The sequence below is a fragment of the Artibeus jamaicensis genome, unplaced genomic scaffold, assembly GCF_021234435.1.
Source record: "Artibeus jamaicensis isolate MK-2021 breed Jamaican fruit bat unplaced genomic scaffold, CSHL_Jam_final contig_391, whole genome shotgun sequence".
Classification (NCBI taxonomy): Eukaryota; Metazoa; Chordata; class Mammalia; order Chiroptera; family Phyllostomidae; genus Artibeus; species Artibeus jamaicensis.
The window spans coordinates 13207254-13232115 of NW_026521814.1; the positions used below are offsets into that span (position 1 = coordinate 13207254).

At 33.3% G+C, this 24862-nt stretch overlaps 1 protein-coding gene across 4 annotated transcripts in view; it reads right to left on the reverse strand.

The window, feature by feature from the left end:
- Positions 1–24862, reverse strand: part of LNPK (lunapark, ER junction formation factor) — a 318489-nt gene that overhangs the window by 10968 nt on the left and 282659 nt on the right. For 3 of the 4 annotated variants that reach the window (XM_053665041.1, XM_053665038.1, XM_053665039.1), the window contains 4 exons: positions 17214–17426; positions 5512–5617; positions 4115–4185; positions 3134–3304 (listed from right to left, as the gene is read on the reverse strand). In XM_053665041.1, coding sequence (XP_053521016.1) covers positions 3134–3304; positions 4115–4185; positions 5512–5617; positions 17214–17426 — 561 coding nt within the window. Of the gene's footprint in view, positions 1–1581; positions 1665–3133; positions 3305–4114; positions 4186–5511; positions 5618–17213; positions 17427–24862 lie in introns of all 4 variants that reach the window. The other variant, XM_053665040.1, reaches the window with a different exon arrangement.

Genomic DNA, 24862 nt, shown 5'->3' on the forward strand with positions numbered 1-24862 from the left:
ACAACAAAATTTACATCATCAAATAGTTCAATATCCTACAGCATTATAACAACCAATAAAATAGAATTTTCCCTAGTTCAACATAAGCCAATAGTAATAAAAGAAAGGAAGGGAAGAAATCAAATTACCAAGACAAATTTCACCTTATATAAATTTTACTTGTTATTTTTGATGGTATTGATTAGATCCTATGAAGTTTATTATTAGCGAGTTATCTCCAGTTGAATAAAAGCTATTCTCTTTTTTTAATTTAATCTTTATTGTACTTTTCCATTACCATTAAGTCCCTTTATACCCCCCTCCCGCAAAAGCTACCTTCTCTTAAAATAATTACATAAAATCTAGACAAATACAACTGAGCAATGAAAATAATATTAACATTTTTCAAACAGGCTGGCCTAAAATCACTATACTAGTATACTAACAATGTAGAAACTTCACACTCTCTTACCATATCTTTAAAAAAATGCTATATATCAAGTGTTTTGGAATGCATATTTTTTTTAAAAAGGCAAAACTGATAAACAACTTTAATGTGGTCTAGCAGAGACTCAGGAATTAATGGACTATTCATTTGACCATAAAAGAAACAGAGGAACCTAAAGCAGTTCTTACTAGGGCACAATGTATCTACTACATTCTTAAATAAAAAGAGAATCCATAGTCCTAATTTCTTGTGTTTCTCTAACACTCTTATTACCAAAGCATTTTCTATATACAATTCTAGGAAAAAATCTAGCAATTCAAATGAGCAATTAATGGGGAAAGTTTCTTCTAGATCTCCTTTGACAAAAACTTTCCAAGATTTTGTATGTTGTTCTAAAGAGCGATCCAAAAATTTTAAAAGCCTTGTGCCTCATTCTAACTGCAAAATCTTCCAGTAGCAGAATCAAGACAAAACTTAGTTTCTAAGTCTCACATTATAAATTTTTTTTAAAAAGTGTCTTTTATTAATTCTAGATTATTCATATAAATGGTTTTAGAATATTTGTTGAAAGTAAAATTCAGATGGAAAATAGTTACCTTCTTTTTCCATTGGTAAAGTCAATAACCTAATCTATAGTTTTTGCTGCTATCAAGGAGCTATTTCAATATCTAAAATATATAAAAATTATAGCAGGAAAGATTTTTTTCAGACCTTAAGTTTACATCAAGAATGTAGAAATCAAAACTCTAAGCCCTCAATTACATCGGCTGTCAACACAGAGAGTAGATGATTGAGATGATAGGATCTTACTTAACAGTGTCGATTTAATCATAAAGATATGTCTCCGGTGTTCAAAACAAATGCAGCTTCTCTGTTCATCAGAAATCCTTCCAGTCATTTACTAAAGGAATCCAGCTTGGAATTGATAACTGTATATCATACTGTTGAGACAGGAGTCTTGGAAAAAAGTTCAGTCTTCTGGAAAGCCAAAGAAGTAAAAGGTGCTCATAGCCATTTTAATGAATCCAAAGAGAAATATGAAAAAGTTACTACTCTAAAGACTACCTTAACCAAATGGAACCGCTGCTTCAGTTTCTAGCACTATGAAGTTATCAGACCCTGCCTCAGATTTTGTCTTCATCTATTAATATTACCTTATCAGGCTTGTATATAAGCCAGTTAGACTTCATTCCGGAGATTTCAGAGAGAAAATGAGACATCTGAGGTATTGCTCCTCCTAGATTAGATGAGAAGGAAAGATACAGCTGGGTGTTGTTTGCTAACTATCCATCTTGACCTTAGCAGAAGATACAAAGCATTGGACTCATTAGCAAGATTTGTATTTTGTTGGCTGATTTTTCTTTTTCTTTTACTCCCAACTATTGGCTTTCAAATATTCATTTTAGCTTTCATAAGCAAGATTACTCATGGCAAGAACTTCAATTTTTTCCTCTAGGCATCTTCAGTAAGAAATTCTTTCATTTCTCAGTTCCAAGAGGCTGCAATGGCCAGGCAGATGATTTGAGGAAAAATGTGACAGCATGCAGCTCAGAGCATGACTTAAGCAACAGAAAAAGTCTGGTATTGTGTTTGGAGTTGATAGTTGATGTTGCAGACTTGGAGAAGATGAACGCATTGATTCAGTTTTGGAAGAATACAGGCTTCTTGTCATGGCTACCTGTATTTAAATTCATTCTGGTATTTGTTTGTAGGCAAAGAGTCAAGCCTGACAACACATGTATTATGGGTTCATTCTTCAAAGTAAAAAAAAAAAAACAAACAAACAAAAAAAACAAAGATACACGAATTTTCATAATAAACTTCTGATATATGAAAATTCACTGTCTCATATTATTCTTGGTTAAAGCGATTTTGCTTTAAATGCAATGCTTTTATTAAAAAATCAAATATATAAAGAATAATTCCTAGAAATTTAAAAGGATGAATATTAATTGCTAAATAATGTGAATTAAACTTCCCAATATCAAGTTTTCTTCCTATGCCAGGTATAGCACCAAAATATCATGATCTGTGTCATAATCTTAGCAATCTTCATAATTCAGAGCTGCTTAACAAGCAGCTCCTCACCTCATATGAACAGCAAGAAATAGTTGGCAATTAATAGTCAGATCTTCTAACTCATCTTCTCCATTTTTTAACGAAACTTCCTCAAGAATTCCTAAAATAGAATTGCCAATGCAGTCTAAAACCCAATGAATTCTGATAAATTCTTTTTCTCTAAAATAAGGTCATTTATATCAAGGCATGTGCCAGCAATGTTAGTCTCATGGACCAAGATAAATTATTTGTATCAAAGGAATACCAGTCTTATCAACAGTCACCTAAAGGATGCAAGGATGACTTTGCAATTCCAAAGTTGCCTGCTTCTGATAACTTCTACTAATATATATTTTGTAAGAATTTTACCCTTATAGTTTTTCATAATTCTTATAAATTGCTTTATTTAAATAAATTGAAAAAATGATTCCATAAAAACATTACTTGTCAAATCTCCCAACAGTTATTAGAACAGGTCACTCCACAAACAATGTTTACCTAGCTACTGCTGAATGCTGCTTAACATTTGCATGATATTTGCCTGCTGCAAAATCTGATAAACCCATGCTTACTTAAAAGCATTATGTTGTTATTGTTAAATAGCAGACATTATTAAGACACAAAACTTTTTAATTAACATATTCATACCTTCACTGATCTGATTCTCTGATGAAATCACATTTCCTGATGGCAAGGAACCAACTGAACTTGAGACTTCCACAGCCTGCCTCTTCTCAAAACTAAACTCTGGAAGTCTTGGAGCCTGGGGTCTGGTTTTTCTTGCAGGATTCAAGAAAAAACAGTAGGCACATCGGAAAGCTGCAGAGAATTAAAAAAAAATAAACAAAACCATACCAAAGAAAACTCAAGGATTAATCAAATAACTCTCAAAATTACTTTTGCATATAGTCAAAAAACCCTTCAAAAGTTATTCATCCCTTGTAAAATTACATATAGTTTTTTAGTAATACTATTGCAAGTATTCTAAAGAAAACTAATTTTAAAGCATACTTTCTTTTTCTTTTTTTTAAAGCATACTTTCTAAGTATTATTAGAATGTTCATTTTAAAACAGGAAAGATAAATTATATAGCAGGTTAACTAATAACAGTAAAACAATATTAATAATGACCCAAATATATTACAGAAATTACATTTCTATTCACCAGAACCATTAGCTATTTTTAAACCTGGAACCGTACTCATTTGCCCAAGAAAATGTAGTATGTAATATTTGAGAAGCATAATTAATTTAGCATGATATTTTTAATAGTGGCTGTAACATGAGAATCATCTAAGGAACTTTAAAACCATGCTGATGCCTAGAACCCCACCCCAGATCAAGTAGAACATTTGTACGTGGGCCCTGGACATCATAATTTTAAAAAGCTATTGAGGTGATTCTGATACACAGTGAAGTTTGAGAACAGCTGGCCTAGAGGTTGTACATTGTTATGAGGAAAATACGAATTGTCTTTCCTGCTTCGTCTATGTTCTAAAATAAGAACAATATGCCTGAACAACAATATACAGAGACAGTACCAAAAATAAAATGACATTACATGGGGACTGGCATACAATAAAATATTTGAGAGTAAAATATTTAAAATAAATGCCCATCAGTTCTTACCAATGTATTCAAATTCTTCCTTCAAAGCCATGCCATTATGAGAAAAACACTGCTGACATATAAGGGCATACCTAAACCAGATGGAAAAATAAACAGACTAGGTACAAATGCAAACAGAGTCCACAGGAGAGGCTACTTTAGCCATCACACCTAATTTATATTTTAATGTAGATATGTCATAACAGATGAAATGTTCTTAGTTAACAATAAATAATACTCTCTAAACATAGCAACAGCCAAAATTTCAACCAGTTAAACATATAATATACATCATACTAAAAATAAACTAAGCAACAGTTAAATTAATATATCCTTATTAAGTTAACAGAAACATTTGGTAATAGAACACCTAAATTTCAGTGTTTCCTAAAGTATATTCCTGGGGATGACAGAGTATGTGGTCATACTATGACCCAAGTTCAATCTTATCTGACCCAAGTATATGGTCAGATAAGATGGAACCTCTTAGAGATTCACAGTGAGAAGTCTTGTACTAAAGAAATTAATTTTGTTTAGTTTAGTCCAAAGGTTAATATCTGTACATCGGAATTCCTGTATCTATCCCAGTTACACTCAAAACATCTTCCTCATTTTCTATTTATTGAGTCATTCTATTCTCTGTGCATGCACTTAACAAAATATTTATAGAAGATATTCTGTTTTAAATAACATACAATTTATTATATTAACTTTAAATTCTAGTCCCTTAATTAATTGATAATATTAACCAATAACCTTGTCAAATATCTACTATTCTAAATTTTTTTTACTATAACAATTGCTTTACTCACATCATACCTATCTTCCTACAAGTACTGTAAGGGTCAAATAAGATAATAACTGAAGAGTATTTTGAAACCTGTAAGTGCCTAATGCATGTAAATTGTCCTCATTGTTATTAAAATTATTACCATCACCAAGCCCAGTACTGACATCTATAAAATGCAATTTCTTACAACTTATGAAGTTTTCACTACCTGTGTCCTCTTCAAATATAGAAGTTTTAGTGAATTGAATCAATTTCTCTAAAAATAACCTTAGGGTAAGATTATAATATATAGGGTTAATATATATATATATATATATATATATATATATATATATGTATGTATGTATATATATATGGTTAATATATAATATATAGGGTTACAATATTTTTTGTTTTATATATATATATTTTCTATATTTTATCTAAATACTGTCCAAACTCCTACTAAAAAAAACTATTGAATATGTACTCTTATGTAAGGCTATAAAATTCTATTCCATTACGTTTTAAAATAAGGAAACAGAGCCACAAAACTACAGAAATCTAGTGTATACACACCCAACACATACGCCACGACCAATAAACTTTTTCTTCATTTGCATGTGTTTACCACCCTGGTAAACATTACCTGTTTTGTGGACCATCACCAACTAAATATTCAACAATTCTATCCAAAGCGCCTCGTTCTCGGGGCAGAATGGGTCTTGCTAAAGGTGGGCCCGGAGGATGAAGACCTAGTAAATAAATAAATACACAAAAATGTATAAGCACGATCAGTTACCAACAGCTACCTATGTTTGTCAAAACTTCAATGATTTTAACAAAACCAAAATAATATTGATTCTTATAAATCCTTATAGAGGATTCAAATTTTCATTAAAAACACTGTACTACAACAAAAATGTTTAAATATGTGTTATATCAGAACCACCAACATAATCTATTAAGACATGAAGCTAAGTGAGGTTCTGTACAAACTAATTTTTTAAATGGCCAGACTTTTAAAAGTTTATGTAAGAATAAATTAGGGAATTCCACTTTGAACCATAATAGAATCGAGGGGTCATAATTTACCTTACCACCTAAAACAACTAAAATACTGTGCAAAATGATGCAACAATTTCAAAGATACTGGGTATCAGGCAATGTAGGATAAAAATCTCTGAGAGACAAAAAGCAAATAAAGATGAGCCATACAACTGCTCCAGCTGGCTGCCTAGAAAAATTTCCAGGCAACAGCTGAGGGAGGGTAAACCCAGGTGAAGTGAATCTGTTTTCCTGAGATGAAGACATAAAGGTGGAACTCTGGAGGAGCCAGCAGCTTGACTTCACAGGAAAGGCAGAAGAGAATGCACAGAGCAAGAAAACCAAAGGTCTGTAGGCTGTTCAACAGAGACCGACTGACACGTGCATATGAGGAAACTACCTGAGGACAGAGAAAGAACTGACCCAAAATATTAAAGGTAACAGAAGCATACATGGAGCAAAATGTTGAACATTTTCACAGCCAGCATGGAAAACTTCATAACTCACAGGTCACTGGTTAAATATGGAGGAGTTTTATATAGGAATACAAAAATATCCCACACCCAATAAGGTAAAACTCATGTCTGGCATCGGATCAAAAATTATTAAACTTCCAAGTATTCAGAAAATAGAACCCATAATGAAAAAAAAACAATAAAAATGACCGACCCAAACATGACAGAAATAATAGAATTAGTAGACAAATACATTAAAACACTTATGACTATATTCCATATGCTTGAGAATCTAAACAAAAGCTATAATATTAAGTAGAGACACAGAAAACATTTACAAAACCCTAATTAACTTCTGCAGATAAAAACTACAGTGTCTAGGATAAAAAGTCCACAGACGAAATGAATAGCCATTTACACGCTACAGAAAAAAAATTAGTAAATGTCAAGATAGAGCAATTGAAACCATACAAAATGAAACATAAAGACTAAAAATATTTTTACATGAAAACAGCGAGCTGTAGAACCTAATATACATATGATTGGAGTCTAGAAGAAGAGAGAAAAGGAAAAGAAAATAGTATTTAAAAAAATAGGGAAAGAAAAGAGCTGTGATCCCTTCCACCGAGAACGTACTTCCTTCTAAGGAACTGCACTTATGTGGATACGGGTAGACTTTTTACACTGGGAGGAGTTACTCCAGCATTTTACCTGCATGTTCTAAGTCAGTCAGTCAGTCAGTCAGTCGACACAACAGTCCTTTTAGCAGAACCCGCCTTAGGCACTTAACCCTTCGTGGCTCAAGTGTGCCAAGACAAAAAAAAAAGAAAAAGGCCCAAATGGAAGAACAGATCAAAGCTCCAGAACAAATACAACTAAGCAACAAAGAGATAGCCAACCTATCAGATACACAGTTCAAAACACTGGTAATCAGGAGGCTCACAGAATTGGTTGAATTTGGGCACAAATTAGATGAAAAAATGAAGGCTATGCTAAGTGAAATAAAGGAAAATGTACAGGGATCCAACAGTGATGGGAAAGAAACTGGGACTCAGATCAATGGTGTGGACCACAAGGAAGAAAGAAACATCCAACCAGAAAAGAATGAAGAAAGAAGAATTCAAAAAAATGAGGAGAGGCTCAGGAACCTCCAGGACATCTTTAAACATTCCAACATCCAAATCATAAGGATACCATGAGGAAAAGAAAAAGAGCAAGAAATCGAAAACTTATTTGAACAAATAATAAAGGAGAACTTCCCCAATCTGGCAAAGGAAAGAGACTTCCAGGAAGTCCAAGAAGCTCAGAGACTCCCAAAGAAGGTGGACCCAAGGAAGAACACACCAAGGCACATCAGAATTACATTAGTCAAGTTTAAAGGCAAGAAGAGACTCTTAGAAGCAGCAAGAGAAAAGGAGACAGTTACCTACCAAGGAGTTCCCATAAGACACTCAGTTGATTTCTCAAAAGAGACCTTACAGGCAAGAAAGGGCTGGAAAGAAGCATTCCATCCAAGTCATGAAAGGCAAGGACCTACATACATCCAAGATTGCTCTATCCAGAAAAGCTATCATTTAGAATGGAAGGACAGATAAAGTGCTTTCCATATAAGGTCAAGTTAAAGGAGTTCATCATCACCAAGCCCTTATTATATGAAATGTTTAAAGTATTTATCTAAGAAAAAGAAGATAAAAAATATGAACAGTAAAATGACAACAAATTCAGTTATTAACAACTGAACCTAAAACAAAAACAAAGCAAACAACTAGAACAGGAACAGAACAACAAAAATGGAGATCACATGGAGGGTTATCAGCAGGGGAGTGGGAGGAGGAGAGAGGAGGAAAAGGTACAGAGAATAAGTAGCATAGATGGTAGGTAGAAAGTAGACAGGGGGGAGGTTAAGAATAGTATAGCAAATGTAGAATCCAAAGAACATATGTATGACCCATGGACATGAACTAAAGTGGGGGGGGTGAGGATGTGGGTGCGAGGGGATGTGCAGGCAGAGAGGAATAAAGGGGCGTAAATGGGACAACTATACTAGCATAATCAATAAAATATATTATTTAACAAAAAAAGAAAGAACACACAAAAATTTTCCAAATTTGATGAAACATATAAACTCACAAATCCAAAAGTATCAACAAAACTTAAGCACAAGAAACATAATTTTACAAAGGACACAGCATATTCAAATTGCTTAAAACTAGTGATAAAGAGAAAATCTTAGATGCAGTCATAAAAAGACATATGATGTATAGAAACAGAGATGTGAAAGACAGCACATTTCTCGTCAGAAAAATAAGCCAGAAAACAATGAAACAGTAGGTTTGAAGTTCTGGAGAAAAATGATCAAATTAGAATTCCATATTAGTAAAAAAATATTTTAAAAATAAAGGCAAAAATGAAGGCTCTTTCAGACATACAATCTGAAACAATTCATCCCCAGAATTACATGACTGGAAATGTTAAAAGACATCCTTCAAGCAGAAGAAAAAGACATCAGATGAAAAGCTGATCTTTTCACCAAGGAAGAAGGATTACCAGAAATTGTTACCATGTGGGTAAATATAAAAGACTTCTCTTATTTAAATCTTTTAAAATATAGTTTATGGTTTAAAGAAAAAATAATTTGTTGTGGGGTTTATAACATATGTAGAAGTGAAATATATAATTAACAACAGTACAAAGGCCAGGAGGGGAGAAATATAAGTATATTGTTGTTAGATTCTTACACACTGTATGTGAACTGATACCCTATCACTTCCAGATAAATTGTGATAAACAAAGATATATACTGTAAACACCAAAGCACTCACTAAAATCACACAAAAAGCATTATAGCTAATAAGGCAACAAAAATTATAAAATGGAATAAAAAAATACTGAATCCAAAAGAAAGCAGAATATGAGAAGGTAACAGAAAAGACAAACAGAAGAAAAGGCACAATAGAACATTTAAACACAAGCCTATGCATACCAATCATTGCATTAAATGTGTATGTCCTGAACATCCTCACTATGAGGCAAAGATTGCCAGAATGAATAAGAAAGCAAGATCAAATACATGCTATTTACACACATATATATAGATATAGATCAAATAAATTAAAAGTATATGATATAAAACACACATATATAAATATGCTAACAACCACTAATCAAAAGTAATCTGTAGTAGCTGTATTGATATCAAGCAGACTAGATTTTAGAGCAAAGTATATTCTCAGAGATTAAAAATTTCATGACAAAGAAGTCAATTTATTAAGAGGGCATAGCAATTCTAAATATATATGTGCATCATAACAGAGCTTTAAAATACATAAAGCAAAAACTAATAGAACTACAAAAAGAAATACACAGTTGTAGTTGAAGATTTCAATAGCCTTCTTTCAACAGTTGACAGAATAAACAGACAGCAAGTCATTAATTATACAGTGTTGATACAGAACAGCACTACTACCAACTTGACCTCATTGACATTTACAGCCACTCTACCCAACAGAAACAGCATATAGTTATGCATTGCTTAATAACAAGACAGGTCCTGAAAAATGCTTCACTGGGTGATTTTTGTCATTATACAAATATCATACAATGCACTTACACAAACCTATTCAGTCAGTAGCCTACTACACACCTAAGCTATATGGTACAATATTGCCTATTGCTACTAGGCTACAAACCTCTACAGCACGTTACTGTACTGAGTACTGCAGGTAATTGTAACCCAATGGTAGTATCTGTGCATTTAAACATAGAAAAAATGCAAGAAAAATATGATATAAAAGATAAAAAATGGTACAGCCATATAGGGCACTTACTCTGAATGGAGTTTGCAGGACTGGAAGTTGCTCTGGGTGAGTCAGTGAGCGGTGAGTGAATGTGAAGGCCTAGGACATTACTATATACTCTATAAACACTGCTCCACAAGCTCTCCCCCTGCTTCCTTGCAACAGGGTCGGAAATAGACCACTGAAGCTGTCAATGCTGCTCCACGCACAGGGCTGTGGGCTACACTGACTGGAAACATGGAGGAGAAACCAGCTGGGTAAGGCACAGATGGCCATGAGAACAATGTCAGGAGGGAGGGAAAGGGGGCTTGAAGAGCAGTAGGAGTAAGAAATCAAGATGGAGAGATACAGGGACATAAAGAATTGTCATGGCAACATGGTTTTGGCTACTGCATGTTGGAGCAGTGGTCAGATTAACAAACTTTGTGGTATTAAAAAAAGTGTTTAACATGGAGAGGGTGTAGAATTAATGACTCAGTATTTTCACTTTGGTAATTTGTTTTTGGTTCCATTGACCCTATTTGACACAAAGAGCTCTCTCTGGTACTGAACTGATAAAAGAAATAAAACTTAGCTATGCTTTACAACATTATAACCTGAACATATTTCCAAAGTTCAAGGACAGGGTGGCTCAACTCTACCACACAAGCTTTTACTGAAGTGGCAGTAGCACTTAATACTTCTTAAGATGGCCCCTGTGGACCTGTGTCTTTGTGCAGGATCTTAGTTCCTCAACAAAGGGTTTACAGCAACATTCTCTGAAGACTATCCAGGTAGACTGGGGACGGCTGAATACATTATGCTGGGGGAACTAGCTCCTCTCGGCTGAAACAGATCAGTGGCTGACTGATTGTGATGTAATCTGTATACTCAAAATTGAGGTTCTGAGAGTAAGATGGATGGAATCTGTTGCCAAGCCCAACAGATATTGTTCCTGTCAGAGAAAAAAATTCCTCCTGAACCACATAGCCTTCCATTCCTTACAGGAAATTCATCTCCATTATAACCTTATGAGACCATCATCATATACATGGTCCATCATTCACCAAAACATCATTATGTGGCACATGACTACATTCTTTTCAAGTGAACATAAAAGAAATAATATTGAGACAAAAAAAACAAGTCTCAATACATTTAAGAAGATTCAAACACTACAAAGTATATTTTCTGGCCATAATACAATTAAATTAAAAATCACCAACAGAAAGACACTGGAAAAACCAAATATTTAGAGATGAAATACCATATTTTTCTGTGCATACTGTGCAGTTTTTGCCCAAATTTTTGAGGGAAAAATAAGGGTGCACATTATACATGGGTGGTACCTGAAATACCTTGTATGTGTCCTTGTGTTTTGTAATCATTTGTCACATAAAATTTCCTGTTCTATGTGTTCAAAAAGTGCTAAAATCCCTGTATAATACAAAACAAGTATCTAAATATAAATAAATAAATAATTGAATTGAAAAGTTAAAACCAAGTTTTCTTTCCTGAAAGTTTGGTCCAAAAACGTGGGTATGCATTATACATGGGAGCACATTGTACACAGCAAAATATGGTGATATACATCTAAATAATAAAAAAATTAGAAAGTATTTTTAAATAAATAAAAAATTTTAGAAACATATCAAACTATGATATGCAGCTAAAATAGTAATTAGAGGAAATTTTATAACTATACTTTCCTATAACTACAGATACAGAAAATACCTGTAACACTAAACACCTACAAAAGAACATAGGTCTAAAACCCGTGATTTCAGCTTCCACCTTAAGAAACTAAAAGCAAAGAGCAGACAAAACCCAATGTAAACAGAATAAAAGAAATAATAAAGATCAGTGAGAAAACAAGTAAAACAGAAAATATAAAAATAATAGAGAAAAACTGGTTCTTTGAGATCATAAAATTGGTAAACCCCTAGCCAAACTTATCATAAAAAGAGGGAAGATGCAAAATACTAATATCAATAATAAGAGAAATGGCATAAATCCAAACTGTAAAGATATTAAAAATATAGTAAGGGTATATTATGAATAAGTTTAAGCCAGATATGTTTATGTTAGATGACACAGACAGATTCCTTGAAAGACTACAAAATTACCACAGCTAACTCAACAAGAAACAGGTAACTACTCATTTGCTAAAATTTTGTTACGAATTTTTTCATCTATGTTCATGAGAAATATTAGTCTGTCATTTATCTTTTTTAAAAATTAACTTTTTAGTTAAAATCTACAAATAAAACATCAGGCCAAAATGATTCAACCCGTAAATTCTACCAAACATCTAAGAAAGCAGTATTGATTCTATACAAACTTATCCATAAAATTGAAGGCAAGGGAATATTTCTTGTATAAGGCTAGAATTATTCACTGATACCAAAACCAGAAAAGTATTACAAAAAAAATACTATAGACTGATTATCCCTAAAGAAAATTGATATAACTACTTAGAACACAATTCTAATAAACTGAACTCAATTAATATATATATAAAAATAAAACATCATGACCAAGTAAAGTTTATCTCAGGAAAGCAAGGTGGTTTAACATTAAAAAAATCAATCAATGTATTCCACTAAACAAACAAAGGTTAAAAACACAACACACAAAAGAAGAAACTAAAACCCCCATATAAGCATCTCAATAGATGTAGAAAAGCACATGACAAATTCCATAATCCATTACTAATAAAAACCTTTACCTAACTAGAAATAGAAGGGTACTTCTCAACCTGGCAAACACTATTTATAAAAAAACAGACTATAGCTAACATTATGCTTTCCTCTTAAGACCAGCAATAAGGCAAGGATGTAAGCTCTCACCACTTGTATTCAACATTGTACTAAAAGTTCTAGCTAGTGTAGTAAGGCAAAAAAAAAAAAAAAGGAATCAAGATTAGAAAGAAAGAAGTAGAACTGTCTTTATTCATAGACAATTTGATAGTCTATGTAGAAAATATGGGATCTATAAAAAAAAAGCTATTAGAATTGAGTTTAGCAAGATTATAGAATATATGGTCAACATACATAAATCAATTGTACTTCTACATACATAAGTTTTTTTAAATACTACTTACAATTTGATCAAAAATATAAATTAGATGTATATTTAACAAAAAATGTGCAACACCTATATACTGAACACTACAAAACATTGCTGAGAGAAACTAATGATCTAAATAAATGGAAAAATATACTGTGTTCATGTAAATAAATTTGGTAATATCAGAAGAGGGGAATGGAGCCCTGGCTCAGTGGATTTAGCTCTGGCCTGAGAACCAAAATGTTACCAGCTGGATTCCCAGTCATGGCCACATGCCTGGGTTGCACACCGGCTCCCAGTTAGGGGCGGACAAGAGGCAACTAATAGATGATGTATCTCTCTCACAACAATGTTTCTCTCCCTCGATTTCTCCTTCCCTTCTCTTCTCTCTAAAAATGGCATAATCAATAAAAAAATAAATTAAAAAATAAATAAATAAAAATAAATAATAAAAGTGATGAAATGCATATCTAAATAAACAAATAAATAAATAAATAAATTTTTAAAAAGAGAAAGGAATGGAGAGTGGGTAGTGAAAGAATAGCCTAGAATTTAGTTAATGATTTCTGTCATATAAAAACAGTAACAAGTATAAAGAATTACACATTTAAGCTTTATGAAGTGTAACTCCACAATCTCTCAAAAGTGAAAGTGAATCATTTGCAGGAAATACTCTGAACTGAATGACAACACAGAAGACACTGAGAAGAAAATCAGAGGATAAAATAAATGTGATTTTTGCCTTTGTAAAACAAGGCAGGATGAACCTAAGAGTAAGATGCGCAGCAATGGAGATTTACATGAAAACCTCATAGAAGCCTTTGAAACCAAATGATTCCTTGTTGGAACAAGCCTTGCAATACAAGGATACAAGGTTTTTGAATTGACTATGACAAACACTTTAAAGTATTCAAGACAGGCTTTAGGGCAGAAACATTATATTAGTGTTTTAAAGAACAAGAAAAGAGATTTGCTTTGTAAATAATCACAAACCTAAAGGTGGCTACCAACTGAAAAAGGACAGATATGTCAAAATTACAGTTATCAGTACATAAAACTTAGGTTCTAGAAAAAAGTTCCTAATATTACAAATCAAGTACATTTTTCCAATTTTATCAGATAGTTGTTTACTTGTATTAACAACATTCCATCATTATCATCAAAAAATAAACTTTAATGTGGACATTAAGTGTCATCTCTTATCATAAAATTTTCAACTTGAATAAGCATGCCAAATAAAATTTTTTGTTGTTGTTGTTGTTCAATTACAGTTATCTGTACTTTCTCCCCCAGTCCAAATAAGATTTTGAAAGCATTTAAGCTAATTTAACTTTTGCTGGAATATTTTACTTCTACATGTTTAAAATGAAAATGTCCGTAAAGGAATCTGAATATATAAAATAACATTTCATAAAAATGTTTTAAACTTCCATCCTTAGTAAATTTTAAAGTAACACATCTTCATATTCATGCTGTTAAGGATAACAGTAATTAATACAAACATCAAGAGCAATCATTGTAGGAATACTGGTCATTTTTATACAGCTTGGCAAATTATCAAGTACCTGCTGGTTATTAATTTTCAAACATATGGGAGCCCTGTGGTAATACACATTAAATTGATTGTCTTCCACAAATATGGCATAATGAAAAATGAATTATTAATCTTCTCTATAAGAAATCACTTAACTCATTCATATTTTTGGCAATATACAACTTAAATACCAAATCTTTTATATAGAAACTAGTTTAAAACTTTAGTAAAATGTTATATTAAAATAATCATGAAATTTAGGCCATTATTTGTCCTAACCCTATGCTTACATGTGCAATACACTTATTATTTTATGTAAGTTGCTAAATTTTTATTTCTTTAAAACTAGTTAGATTCATAAATGTTTATAGTACTTGCATTCTCACAAAAAAAGACCATCATTTCATTAAATAACTAAGAACTTTACAAACCATGGATATCTCAAATCAGCCAGATAGCAACTGAAAGATGAATAATTTTCAATCGATTTATTTTTTTCTAAATTTCACAAAATACATGGCTACCTTAATGGACATCACATGTCAAGTTTAAAAGTATTTTTTCAATAATTGTTTTAAAAATTATGATTTGTATACATTTCATTTGCAGTTAGATTTCTTAATGTTTATATAAGTTAATAGTTTTCTAAAGTCTAATCCTGCTTTTTTTGAAGGAAGAGCAGGGCAAAAAACTACTATAATATTAACATTTAGATTATTTATTGATTTTATTGCATAAATGCCCTGAACACCTGATCCAACTACTGACTTGCCTCAAAATCATTACAAATTATGTTAGCAATTAGTCATAAAGATACAAAAATAATCTAAATTAAAATTAAATATCCTAGAATAAAATAATTTACAATCATATTCAACAACTCGACATGGAAATCTAAATAAAATAATGTGATCTGCTAAAGCAGGGAACTTCCAAGTCCCAATGACACCCCAAAAGAAGATTGCAGGGTAATATAATCTATTACACTCCAAAAATTGGATCTTCTCCCAGTGAGCTGTCACACTAAGAAAGGAAAATTCAAAGGAATGAAATAGTAGTAAATGAATATATTAATTTAATAGGACTTTGTATTAAAATATGTCAGAAAATACTTAGGTTCTTTGGCTTTAAAAAAAGATATAGCAAATTCAATTAAATATAATTAAAAGAAAAAAAAAGAAGACTTTCTCCGATGACAACATACAGATGGCCAACAGACATGAAAAGATGCTCAACGTCATGAATCATCAGAGAGATGCAAACTAAAACCACAATGAGATATCACTTCACTCAGGTCAGATTAGCCATCATCAATGAATCAACAAACAAGTGCTGCAAGGATATGAAGAAAGAGAATACTTTTTGCACTGAAGAATGCAGACTGGTACAACCACCATGGAAAGCAGGATGGAGATATCTCAAATAATTAAAAATGGATCTACCTTATGACCCAGCAATCTCATTTCTGGGAAAGTATCCAAAGAAACCCAAAACACTAATCTGAAAGAACATAAACACCCCCATGTTCACTGCAGTATTATTTACAATCTCCAAGATACGGAAGCAGCCCAAGTGCCCATCAGTAGATGAATGGATAAAACAACTATGGGACATTTACACAATGGGATACTACTTGGCTGTAAAAGAAGAAAAAAAATTTACTCTTTGCAATATCATGGATGGACCTGTAGAACATTATGCTAAGTGAAATAAGCCAGTCAGAGAAAGACAAATACCATATGATTTCACTCATATGTGGAATCTAATGAAGAAACTGAAATAATAAGCAGAAAACAGAGAGAGACTCATAAATAGAGAGCAGGATGACAACTACTGGGTGGGGTTAGAGGGTAGAGGAATCAAGCAAAAAGGAAAAAGGACTCATGGACATGGCCAACAATGTGGTGGCTTGCGGCAGGGAGTGGCATGTAAGGGGTTAAATGGTAATGGAAAAAATACAATTAAAAAAATTTAAAGACTTTAATACCAGTCTATATTAACAATAGTACTGTATATACCACAACAAAGGAATATTCTTCCTAAAATATGTTAAGTAATTCTCATGTTTAAAATATGTGAAGGATGTAGCAAAAAGCATGAGTTTTTAACAATCATAAATATATTACAAAAGTGTTCTCTTTTATCCCCATTTTATAAAATCTGGAGCCATTCTAAAGCTGAATATAAAAAGATATGCTATACTGTTGACTACAGAATACTAAAAAATTTTATTGCCATTTAAACAAAGAAGCCATAACAGTTAAATGAGCTTAAGAAATAGGTTTCAGTATCACAAGGTGCCAGCTGTAAAGAGTTATGGCTAATTGAATATGGAACTCCTGCTTAATCAGATAACTGCTCTGCTATTTCCAAATGAAATGCCATTTCCATACTGTCTGAAAATGGCTCGTTTTATTGGTAACCGGAGAAAACAATATAAACTGTAAATAACATTAAGTGCTCTGTTTACCCATTCCAGGCACTGAAGTAGCAGGGGATCCAAGACGTCTCGGTAACACATTTGATGACAGGGCTGGAGTAACCGTTCTTTCTGGGGGTCCACCAGGGGCTGAAGTGTCCTTTGCTGGTCCAGGAGTTACTGGAACTTGCGGAAGAGGGCCCTGGCTAGTGCTTGCTGGTGCTGGAGAAAGGTTTCTTTGGGCTGCAGTTCGCTGACGAATCTCTGGGAATAAGTATATACTAAATTCAATATCCAATATACCATATCAGCCACTATCACAAGTATTACATTTAATAAAGTTTTGTGCCACCAAAAGGCATCCATAGGACCAATCTGCTTGTAATAAGAAATCTATAAAATGGAACATTGAAAACTGACTATAACAGAGTACTCCATTTCTGAACCTACAAGTCAACCACATATATTTACAAAACAAGCCTTGATCTCACTCTCTTTACTGATATCACTTTTCAAAATAAATTAAAATAAAGTCATCATCCAATTTGTGTCATGTCTTTTACAGCAGTCCTTCCTAATATACAATAAAGAAAGCATATCAGAATTAGTGAAGATCCTAGTGGAAATTGCAGATGTTTTTCAAGCTAAAAATAATGGTAACTCTATGAAATGAGTGAATATATATATTCTGGAATTATCAAATTTATGAGGTAATTAATCTAAGTGGTCATAGGAATGCCCATAAAGTATTCTTTACTATTAGGTACCATGTTCATTCTCCATCATACTATTGCTATCGTTTTTTAGTAAATTTCTTTTTGTCAATACATTCAAAGGAAAACTTCCACTCAGCATAATGTATCATCATAAATAGATCTTATATTTAGTTGCAGAAATTACAAGATTTTCTGTAACAGGTTGGCAAATGTACCACATCCAGACTGCTGCCTCTTTTTGTAGTTTTATTGAAACACAATAATGCTCTTTTGTTTACATACTGTCTACGGCTGCTTTAAAAAAGAGTTGAGTAGTTGCAACAGAGACCATATGGCTCTCAAAGCCGTTTACTCTATTTACTATCTGGCCCTTTACTGAAAGTTTTATGATCCCCTAACTCAATAACATAAAATTCAATTCTATCATTCCCCATTCCCACCAATACCTTACTTGAATGTTGATGGTAACATCTCAAGTAAAGAAGCACTTAAGCTTTTCTAATTCTACATAGCACAATGAATTATTACAAATCTTGAAGTGGTAGGCTGAAACTAAAGAAGTTAAATTTTAATTGGCATGACTGGCAAAAATGCACATTTTCACAAGCAAAATAGATTTGGACTTTGACAGTTAAAGATTTCATGAAAAGTTCACTGCAATCAAAAGTACAGCTCTAGCATCAGATTTCAATTTACTACAATCTAATCTACTGGTTAAGAACCTAGGCCCAGTGGTGAGAAATGTCTGGTTAGAATCCTGGCTGTTGCTACATTACCTCAGACGGGTTAACTTCACTAAATCTATTCTTAACTCCAAAGACTGTTATAAAAATTAAATAAAATAGCATCTGTAAATTGAAAGCTCAGACTTACTGAATACATATTACTTCATGTGACTGTGCTTTCACAATATTAAGTATTTTCAAATGACCAGTTAGCTGTAATTACTGGAGCTAACTAATTTCCCATTGATTGTTTTTTCAAATGTGATGGGTTTATTTTATTTTGCTGTGATGCAAAACCAAAGTGGCTTTGCACAGAGATCAAAGCAGTAAAAGGCCACAAAAAAAGTAGTGTGGGACATGCAGGACGTGATGTACAAACTGGAGGAAAGGGTTGTTTCCTTGATGACATGACACTACATTGTCGCTAAGGAACACATTTAAAATAATACTGTGGAACTGAACTGTGACACAAATATAGTACTAAACACTTAAGACCTATATAATTTTATTAACCAATGTCACTCCAGGCAACTTCCAAACATGCCTTCCAGCACCTCACTTAGGATGGACTTGCCATCTTTAGACTTCAATGTGTGGGAGGATTACAATTCTTTGGAAGAATAAAAAATTCACACTTTTGAAATTTTGGAGAAGAATCTTAAGGCCAAAACATAGTTGGTTCATTTCTCTTCATCTCCAGGGATAAATCTGATGCTTTATTCAATACCTCATTAAGCTTCTAGTTCAAATCTCAACCCAAACTTGTGACCTCCTGCATTGAAGTTCTTCCCATTGATTGAAACCGATAGGGTCAGTTTGACTCCTGGTCAAAGAATCTGAGTATAACCCAGTCCAATCAGGCATTATTTACTTTAGCAGAGAGAGAAGTTCTACAATCCAACTTATATTTAGCAGCAATGCCAAAACTGCTGTTACTGCCAGCAATGCACTCTCTAACCTAGCCACTGCAATAATAAATTACAACTATGTCATCATTATATAAATAGAACTGTCCTTATATTGGGCTATTTTCATGCAATTTATACAGAAAATTTCAGATTTTACTTGGACTACTTGTATCCTAATATCTCCTGCAAGTTACCTAGTCACTTACTTAATAATCACAAGGAACGTGATAACAAGGAACACCTTAAAAGGTAGTTACACACCAGGAAAGCCATTAAATGCTACAAAAGGTACCGAGATCAATAAAGTCATATTAAGCTATAGTCATTTAAATTAATTTTTAAAAAACAAGGCATCAATATTATAAATAATTTTAGATGATTTCAGATAAAACATAAAAAGACATTTTCTTCCAAATGAAATTTAACCTTTATTAGACTATATTAAAAGTAGCTATTATCTTTTCACTTCTTAAACAAAGACTTGAGACTGCTTCCTCTGACTGTTCATTTACTCTGTGAAAATTAACTAAAGCACACTTTTAACAGCACTCATGTTGGAGCTCCATTCCTGCAATCGGTTAGCGCACGGTACTTAACAGCACTCGTGCTGCTGAAAGGTGAGGTTTATAACTACCTAGTAAGCAAAGAACATCATGTCTAGCATTCCATAAGAAATTTGGTGTAATAGCTTCTAAATTTAAGTCTAGGCAGAAAGGCGGGAGGGGGATGATAAGAAAAAGGAGAGGGAAAGGGAGAAAACAGTTTCATCATTTTCAAAGGAAAAGCGGGTAACAAAGACAGTATGGTGATTACCAGAAGGAAAGAGGAGCAAGGAAAGGTAGTGGAGGGTAAAGATAAATGGTGAAGGAAGGAGACCTGACGTTGGGCAGTGAATACACAATATACAGATGAGGTATTATAGAACCGTACGCTTAAAACCTATATAATTTTATTAACCAATGTCACGCCAATAAACTCAAGTTTTAAAAGTAACATATCAATAGTTTAAAATAGCTAGTGATACAATCTAAATTTATATTTGGAAAAGTGTTATGAAATATTCTGATAGTCTCAGTTTAAAATACCTAAGATTTCCCAACTTTTAGCCACTTGCCACTCACAAACACCTTGTATTATAACTACACCAAAAAGTTTCTAGTACTCACCGAAGTAGTCATATTAGTTATATTCAACATTTCTTGCATTTAAATATAAAAGAGCATCATCATTCCCCCAACACACATAAGATTTACCAAGCATTCCACATCAATCTAGTATAGTATCATAAGGAATATTCTATAAAGTCAACTCTTTTTTAAAAAACTTTATATATTTATTTTTAAGAGAGGGAGAAAAATATAAATTGGTTCCTTTTTTCACGTGCGCCCCCAACTGCGGACCTGGCCCACCATGCAGGTGTATGACCTGACCAGAAATCAAACTGGTGACCTTCTGCTTTGTGGGACGGCACCCAACCCACTGAGCCACACCAGTCAGGGCCCCATAAAGGTCAACTCTTGACAGGAAGATGTTTTAACATCCTTGTCAATGACCAACCAATAATGTGATAAAAATCACACTCATTGAATATGAGGAAACATCTACATTTTTAATTCAAAATAAAGCAAAGAAAATCAAAATATGATTAAAAACTACTGCCCTGGATGGCACAGCTCAGTGTATTAAGCGCAGGCTGTGAAAGGGTTGCAGGCCAGGTCACCAGTGGGGGCCATGTGAGAGGCAACCAATCACTGATATTTCTCTCCCTCTCTTTCTCCCTCCCTTCCCCTCTTTAAAAATAAATAAAAACCTTAAAAAAAACTACTATATGATAATAAACAAAAGGAAGAAAAGTTTAAAATAATGATGACACAAGATAGTTGCTAAAGCACAGATTCTGGGATCAAACTGGTTTGATTTAAATTTTAGCCCTGGCTGGTGTGGCTCAGTGAATTGAGTGCCGCCTGCAAACTGAATCGTCACTGGTTTGAATCCTAATCAGGGCACATACCTGGGTTGCAGGCCAGTTCCCTGATTGGGGGTGTGCGAGAGGCAACCAATCAATGTATCTCGAACACCAATGTTTCTCTCCCTCTCTTTCCACCTCCCTTCCCCTCTCCTTAAACATAAGTCAATAAACTTTTTTAAAAGAATGTAAAAAATAAAAAGAAAAACTAAATTCTAGCTCCACCCCATTTATCAAATGTACATGCAGCCTTTACCACACTGATAACATATCTCAACTCAGTTCAGCTTCCTCATAATGAGAATACTTACCTCTTACAGTTTTTATAAAGATTAAATGAGATGATCAATGCAAAGAGCTTAGCCAGAGCACAGAAAAATTACTTAATAAGCAATAACTAGTAGAAGTAGTACACATCTAAAGGTTGCAGAGATTACAATAAATCAATAGCTAAGCAATCTAGAATTTCTAAATCAATTATTAAAATAAAAGTTACTGATTTATAAGTTAAATGTTTTCCTAAAGTTATCTGTACAGTTATTTAAATGCTTAAATTTACAATTTAGGTAAAAATTTAAATCTATAACCCTAGCTTGCTATTAAATAACTTTTGAAATAAATATGCTATAATACATACAATGATCTCTTAATTTATCAGACTTTTTTAAAAAACTTTCACTTACTTATTTTTAGAGAGAGGCAAAGGGAGGAAGAGAGGGAAACAAAAATCAATATGCAAGCAATGCATTACTTTAAGGTATCTTCAAGCAGAAAACTTGCTAATCATATTACTTGCTGGCCTTCAGTTGAGTCTTTTTGTTGTTCTGCTTTTTAAATTAAGAGTACATTTTGCTTTATAGCTCTTTATCTCACCCCCAACTGGGGACCTGGCCTGCAACCCAGGCATGTGCCCCACCTGTTACCAGAGTTTTAAATGCTGCTTCTTTATATACTGGTAGGGAGTTTTGTGTTTGTTGTAGTATTAAGCTGTAGTAGGAAGAACACCATACAATGTTTTTAGGAGGCATGGATTTTCATCCTACCTGATAGCACCTGTGAGATAAAAAGTCTTTTGTACAGTCTGGGTTTCAAATTTAAGAGTGTTGGCAGAACTACAAATACAGTGGTACCTCGGTACTGGTCATTAAATTGTTCTGAAACTTGTGACAAGCAATGAATGAGTGCTGAAACCCACCAGTACGGAACCAGCAATGAGTGATGAAGCATTTTCTCTTGTGGGGTGGCTTCATGACTCATACAATTTGCAGCAAGTACTACAAGTCCCAAGCAAGCGCCCAATTCTGAAACATTTTTTTCTCATCAAAATGCAGTAAGTATAGGATTTGATGAGTTCTGAAACCAATGAGTATCAAGGTATGACTGCACAATCCTCATTATTGGCCTTAGTACAGATCAGGTTTTCTGAACTATTGTGTCTGTTCTAAGCATCATAAGAAAAAATTTCAATAAATTTTAGTAATGAGAAAAAAATCTTTATGCATATGTAGAAACTTAAATTTAGGGTGAATTTGGCTCTTTATAAGTATGACTGAGATGTAGTATGGCAATATATCTTTAAGAGAGTTTCTATTTTTCAATTTATATAAACTCAGATCTCATTGTTTAAATTTATATAAATATAATTCCTTCAAATAACCAAAATAATAAAGACATTGTATCTGACATCTCTTCCTTTCACTTTCAAAATTTTCTAAAGTCTACATTCACTACATCTTCTTCACATCCTACTCATACCAAGCTCCTTTACATACAGTTTGCGCCCTACTTCTCTACTAAAGCTATTTTCTTAATAAGTTGATGGCTTTTTATTAACAGAAATGACTCCATAACATCTTCCTCTTCATAGAGGCAAAGCTTTTTGAAAAAAGAATAAAGAACTTTCTCAACATTTCACTCCTCAACACAACACAATCTGGTTGTAGCTACTACAGTATCATCTACCACTGAAAGTACCATTGCTTTGGTTACATCACCATTATTGTTATTATCAGAGGTGTTCTTTACCAAATCCCTGTTATCTGCTAGGAACTATATCATCAGGTGCTTTATGTGAGATTACTAGTTTATGTAATATTCAGATGAACTCTTTTCATTTTTCAAAAACAACCAAAGCTCGGAAGCTAAGTAACTTGCCAAAAGTCTCACAGCAAAATAAGAGTTAGAGCCACAATTTAAACCCCAGTCTTTATGACAAGCAACAATGCCCTCACTCTTTTATACAACCTCTCAAATGCAATGGCCTCATTCATTTGTCTGCTACTTACTTGACTCTTTGCAGACTGTGACAGTGCATGCCATCTCTACTACACTTCAACTTTTTAGATGCTAGGTTAGTTCTACTTTTAACTCTGCTTGTTCCTTCTGTCTTTTTCCTGGAAGCCTTTCTCCATCTATCCTTACATATTAATGTTCCCTAGGGTTCTGCCATAGATCCTCTTCCTGTATTTTTTCTCCCTAGACTTTACTCAATCCCATAGTTTCAATAACTGTCACGTATACTTTCCATGATTCATAATCTGTATCTACAACCTCAACCTTTTTCCTGAGCTCCATATTAAATAACCAACTGTCTATAAACCACACCACCTGAATGTGATTCCCACTCAACAGGTCCAAAAGCAAATTTATTATCTTTTACACAAATCTACTCCTCCATTTCTTATGTTCCTTTCTTGCTTAAAACACTAACATCTAACCAGTTACCCAAGCCAAAAAACAAGGCAATACTTTGACACCTATCCCACTCCCCACTTTCCAAATCTGAGTGCCTGCCATCAAGTCCTGTCAATCTTCCCTTAATCTCTTCCTTTCTCAACTCCTTCGCCACAACTTTATGTAATACAGGCGTTTACCTCTTACTTATATTATCCTAATATAAGTAAGATATCCTAATTGAGGATATCCTAATTGAGCTCCATGTCTTCAGCCTTGCTCTCTCCAATCTATTCTCCATGTTAAAAAAAGTATTCTTGCTAAAATGCAAATTTGATCTAAAATGCAAAGCCTCCAGTTGCTTTCCATATTACCTATAAGATAATATCCAAATCTCCATAATGTTATATATAAAATGCTTTGTAATTATCCCTGCTTTACTGAAACTCTAGTGCTCTTTTCCAGGCATATGGCACTGTGTGTAGTCCCTCTAAATACCAAGTTCTCTCTTCTTGTCTTTGCATGTGAAGTAGACCTGAAGAGTCTTTTCTTCAGGTGGGTTCTCAAAGCAAATTGTTATTAAAATTTACAATGCACTGTGATTCATGCTTATCTTCACTGTGGTCGTTAGCATGCTAAGATTACTTACATGTGCATACCCCCTTTTAAACCAAGAGCTAATAGGCAAAAACTGCATTTTTGTAGTCCCAGG